At 39.5% G+C, this 6000-nt stretch overlaps 1 protein-coding gene across 1 annotated transcript in view; it reads left to right on the forward strand.

Moving 5' to 3' along the window:
* The window catches only part of LOC148420031 (semaphorin-4G-like), a 34109-nt gene extending 28812 nt beyond the window's left edge, over nucleotides 1–5297 (forward strand). Inside the window, exon 16 of the mRNA XM_088421855.1 lies at nucleotides 1023–5297. Within this exon, the coding sequence (XP_088277981.1) occupies nucleotides 1023–1975 (953 nt within the window). The 3' untranslated portion in view covers nucleotides 1976–5297. The remainder of the gene's footprint in view (nucleotides 1–1022) is intronic.
* The last annotated feature ends 703 nt before the right edge of the window (nucleotides 5298–6000 follow it).

Consider the following 6000-nt stretch of genomic DNA (forward strand, 5'->3'; position numbering starts at 1 on the left):
CACGCGCTCCTCTGCTCTGTTCTTTTAATCCCATTCTAAGGGCGATCTGCTTGATATTCACGGGAGGCGAATGCTGCCTTCTTCCTCGCAGTTTCAATCTGATCAAATGTGGCGGCTCCTTGTTTTGGGCTGAGCTAGGTGATAAGATGGATGAAAGTAATACAAGTTTCAAACTTTGGACAGTCTTTGATGTATAATGGTGAGATGTCAAGGAACTGCTTGATGAAATATGACACCGAGGACAATGTCTACATAGATATTTTTAAAAAGGTATCTTGACCTACCTCTGGGTTAAAAAAAGAAAAACCACGAACAAGAGGTGTAACGGTTTGTGTATTTGTCAGATTGAACCAGTGCTTCTCAATTATATTTTGCTAAGCCCCCCCCAGGAAAGAGAAACCTTTTTGCGCCCCCCACTCGATGCGCTGACTATAAATAAGATTATCTATAATAATTTAAGTATACCTAAACCTGTATCCTTTTTAACATTAACAAAAGAAAAAAGCAATATAAATCAACTTTCAACTACTGTTCATTATTTTTTACAGCGTTATGGGTTACAGCTTAGTCTAAAACTGAAAAAAATGACAGAGTGCATCAAAGTGAAAAAAAAATCATGATGAAAGTTCTTGTTTTATTGCAATTACACTTCAAATGACAAAAACAAATCCTTTTCCCTGGGGCCATCCACACCCCCCCAGCATCGCATCACCCCCCAAGGGGGGCCTGCCCCAGTATTTGAGAAACACTGGATTAAACTAAGGTTATTACAGATAACAAACTAACCATATAATAATAATAAAATAATAATCAAAAGGAAAACTCAGAGATGCAGTTCATGTTGATAAAATTGAAACTAACTCATACAGCATTTAAAAAAAGTCTTTGCTGTGAAATGCGTTTGATGTAACAATCTAAGGTCTGGACATAATGCTGCAGAAAGATTAAGAAACAAATTACTTGTATGATAAAAATCCAAAAGCACACGATCTAAAATGTGATTTTTTTTCTGCCACTCCCAGAAGTGTCAACACACCTTCGCTTGGTTCGCGTGGGCGACGACGTGCTCCTGCAATGCGAGCTGAGCTCTAACCTGGCCACGCCTCTGTGGACGCTGGACGGCCAGAAGCTGCAAGGCTACGGCCTCAGCTCCGGCTTCCGGACCGGCACCGACGGCCTGCTCATCATCCGGGCCCGCCAGGACCAGAGCGGCTTTTACACCTGCTACGCCGTGGAGAACGACATCCAGGTGGCCATGGTTACCTACAACGTCACCATGGCTCCCGACCCGCCCGCGATAGAACCCCGCCGCCGCTTCCCCACCTTGCCGCCGCCCACTCCCTCCGAGGGGGCCCCGGCGCCGGCGCCCCGGATGCCTCACTCGGAGATGCTCTCCGCCAGAAACATGGAAGCCCTATATTTATCCCTCATCACCATCCTGGGCAGCCTGTGCGTGGTTCTCACCGTGGTGCTGTTCTACCTGGGCTTCTGTCTGCGATTGGGCACCCGGGGGAAATACTCACTGTCCGCGGCGGCCGCCGGTTTCCCGGGCGCCAAGAGAAACCACGGGAAGCAGAAGCGAAATTCCGCCCACTTGGAGCTGAAGACCATCTCCGGTAACGGACACGGGGTCCACAACGGCATTTCCAAAGCGGCCGGCGGCGACATGCGCAACGGAGGCTTCCTGCAAATCGTCCCGGGCGAAGCGTTCACCTCACCCAACGCGGATACGGCCCCCCCGCCGCCGGCCCCTCCGCTACCAGCCACCCCGGAGTACAGCTTCCCCAACGGGCTCTCGGCCACCTTGCCCAGCGTCCTACGGCGGATGAACGGCAACAGCTACGTGCTGCTCACTCAGAGCGACGCGGAAAGCGCCGCGCCGATCTGCCCGTCCTTCTCCGACGAGCTCAACAGGATCTTGGAGAAGCGCAAACGTACTCAACTCATGCCCAGGCCGGACGAGAGCTCCGTGTAGGACGGGAGACTTGCTTTGCTCAAGTTGTCGGAACATTTTAAGGAGTGTGAAAAAGTTATGAAATGGAGGGGTGAAAAAAAAAAAAATTCTACCTCATTTCATTTGTGCCCTGAGGGACACCTGCAGCCTTGAGGGAATTAGGTTTGCAAAATGACAGGAGTTTTCAAAGCTGGATACCTCCATGGGAATTAACAGAAGTTTATTGGAATAAAATAATAAAAAACAAACAGATGTTTTTCTCAATGGATAGTTCAATTACACATTCCAAAAACATCCATCTCACTGAAAACTCATGTGTCCGCAAGTATGAATTTGTATGACGTATGAAAAATGACATTTGTCTGATATTTTTCACAGACATCTCATAATGTATTTCTTTTATTAATATGTTATCATTGTCTTGTGATTTCACAAAACATGTCTCAGAAATGTTTAAAAGTTAGATATTGATATATTCTTAATTCCTTTTAATATGATATAATACATGACTCTAATGAAACAATTGACAGTTATAGCAATTTACTAAATGGTGACAATTTTAAATCTCTTTTTTTGAGATAAATGTCACATTTGTCTTTTAATTTTCCATGCCATGGACAAGAATTCTCAGCTTTTAAAATAGTAATAGCAATAATATGTTTTTTTATGGAGGGTAGCTGACACCCTTGACCGATGCTTACCTAATACAAGCCAATTGAACACTGTAGTACTAACTGTGACCATTGGATGGCAGTGTTTCTACACTTACAACCTACATCAATTATAACTGAAGAATGGAAGTCAGTCTTTCATATGCCAACACCCATATTTACATAGACATAGAAACCAATATTCCGTTGGTTTTGAAAGGTGAGTGAAAATGCTAATGAGGTTTCCTTTTCCCATAACACTTGGCACTGAAAGAGTTCATTAGAATTTTTTGTCTGATGAAAAATTAAAATTGAAACCATTTTTTTTGTAGAAATCCCAAAATGGGCATTTCTGTCAAAAATATGTATTTTTGTCAATAACTCTAATCTCTATGACATAAGCCTGGTTTTGTGAAAACACATTACAAAAAAGTGTACAAATCTATTAATAAGACAATTTAACACGTTTAGGTTCTGTGCTCTCTTACAAGCTCCAGCATGAGAATACGAGAGGCTGACATACAAAATACACATTAAAATATTTTACCATAGTTATCTTTTCAATTTTTATCTTGTTTGAGGTGACTTATTGCCCAAATGGCACATCTTTAATTCCCATGGAAGTTTACCAGAAACTCCTTTGCAACCCTACGGCAGATATTAATAAGAGTGTGTGGAGACTTCCATATTTGGCTGGACTCGAATCGGTAGGGCAGGTAGCCAAACTTTGTTTGCACTAATTTGGTGCAAAGATGGACCTATGCATTTTTAAAATGTGTCACATGATTTTTTTTTTTTCATTAAAAAAACAAAAAGGCAACGGTAGCACATGCTGCTGGCGATCCTTTCATGCAGACTTCTCACATTTATACTCTGATGGAATGAGCTCGAAGTTAGAACAACAACAACTCACAAATAGCTGGTTGAGCTTTAGTGGGAAATTTCCGGATATAAGCTTGACATAACCACTTCTAGGCCTCTCAGTGACTCCTCCAGTATCTCATCTATAAACTCCATGGCCACTACCATCTGAAAACATCTTTGTCCAAGCCTTGCATCTGGACATCAAAATTTTGTTTGGAAAAACTAACATAGGACCAAAAAATGCATGCAGTGGCCTTAAATAACCGTCTGATAAAAATAATCTGTTTTAAATAATTGGATACTAATATCTTGAAGGCTTTTTAAATGTTCAACTTTTGACTGAATCTCCTCATAACAATGCGTTTGGTGTACAGTGCAGTTTTTAAGAAAATGAGATAAAAAAATTAAAAATATTCTAATGAGTTGATATTAATGTTTTACAATCCAAAAAAGTCAGTTATATTCGCTTAAACCCTGTGTTAAATCTGTCAGTATTCTTGTTTTTCTTTTTTTCAAAGGGCAGTTCTTAAAGGCCCCAAAGGACATGGATTCCATCAAATCAGAGGATATGTCATATTTATGGTGACAACCGTCCAGACACGTGGAACAAAAGGACAACACACTGTTACGACCGAGGTAATTTCTTTTCTTCTACTGTTCTTAGGTATTATTGTGCGAAATGTCACGATTTCAAACGATGATGCATTAGTGTTCCCACACAGAATATATTGCTAGCCAAATAGTTGTCTAGTCAGCGTTTTTTGTTTTTTTTTGAACGCATGATATAACACCATTTGAAAGAGCATATTGTTTTGTTTTTTTTATGTGACAATAAGTTAAAAATAATACTTTCAGGCTAATAACTTCAATTTGCTTTGCGACCACGTTCCCTATTCAAATAAATGTAACTCAATTCAGCTTTTCTCTTTGAAACAAAAGCAAACTCCAAAAATTTGTTCCAGCCTCCGAAGTTTGTTTTTGTATTTTTTGTTCCACATTTCCCACACCATATTTCACAGCATATTATTTGTACGTATTACTTGTATTACATAATGTTTTCTGAATGGCTCATTGCTGCTTGCGCAACTAAAGTCACACGATAACATTTTTACAGATTTTAGGACTCTGTGCACACACAAGGCGTATTGTGAATTTCAGAGAAATTTTAAGGCTTTTATTTGCGCCTTTATGGTACGATAAAATACTGTAAAGCGCTAGTAGTGTCACCATGCGTGACAGCAAATCCTAACAATAGTCTTAACATTGTGATTTTATGTTTTAAATCAATGGACATTGTGCTGCTACTTATGGTGTGGCTGCCGTTGCCAGCAGGGGGCAGTATAATATGTAGATTATGATCAGAGTCAATGTTATTGGTCAAGTAGCACACAGATTCAACTCACATATCGAGGTACTTTCGGTACTCTTTTCACACAGCTGTCGTAGGATATTTTTTACGCTCACACACATCTCCAAAGATAAAAAATTGCAAGGTTGCCTTTGTCCCTGTGGATCCCGATTCCATGCCGCTGTTAAGTGTAAGCAAAATGAAAAAGAGAGAAATGTTGTAAATTGTTGTAAAAGTGAACGTAAGCAGAGCAGCATGCAAAGTATGGCAGCGCCACACTTTATTACTTAGGTCACATTTATTCTCTGCACTCTTTTAGCTTCTGATCTTTGATGACTCAGCTTTCGTTTTGTTAATGTTATTGCCACGTGTTGTTTTTCTTTTTGCATGTTCCTCCACACCTTTGTGTCCATCGCTGATGGCAAAAGTAACGGAATGCTGCAGGCTTCCGTGTTCACTTCAAATAAACTTTCTACTTCAACTTCCGTCTTCTCTTCTTTGCTCTTTAACTTTTTTTCATTTTTGTTTCCTTGCACAATCGCTTGTCATTGGTCGCTAGCCTCAAATGTTATGATGTTTACGAGAGCTGGGAAGTATGACCTTTTTTTTTTTTTAAATTTTCTGCTTATATGAATAGCTGACATCCCTCGATTTAATGGATAGAAGTGGATAAAATGTCATATTTGGCTGCTCAGTAAAAATGGCTTAAGTGAAATTAAGAGAAAATATCAATAAACATTCGCTTTAACAGAAATAGAATCAATTTAAAACAAAGAAAACGTTTACAGCCAATATGAAAGTGAAAATGATTTAAAATTTTGAATGTTCAACAATTTAAGATCATACAATGTGCCAGTCAGAGACAGAAATGGGCTAACACATTTTTTTGCGAGCAATTCTAACTTTTAAATGAAGTGCATATATGCATATATGGTAAGTTAAGGAATGCATCAAACTTGTTTATAAAGGTCTTTAAAAAGGTCTGACAAAAAAATGTTATACAAATGGTGGAGCCATCACATGTAGATTGACAATACAGCAAAACATATATTCTTTATCTTCTGCAAAGAGTGACCTGACAAAAAAGAGCTTTAAATGACATTTTTTTGTTTTACGGCATTCAATCCCAAAAACGTAAGTATACATCTTTAAAGCTCAGACATTCAATCCTAAATATTTAAAGT

The sequence above is a fragment of the Hippichthys cyanospilos genome, chromosome 8 (assembly GCF_059441005.1).
Source record: "Hippichthys cyanospilos isolate Australia breed blue-spotted pipefish chromosome 8, RoL_Hcya_1.0, whole genome shotgun sequence".
Lineage (NCBI taxonomy): Eukaryota > Metazoa > Chordata > Actinopteri > Syngnathiformes > Syngnathidae > Hippichthys > Hippichthys cyanospilos.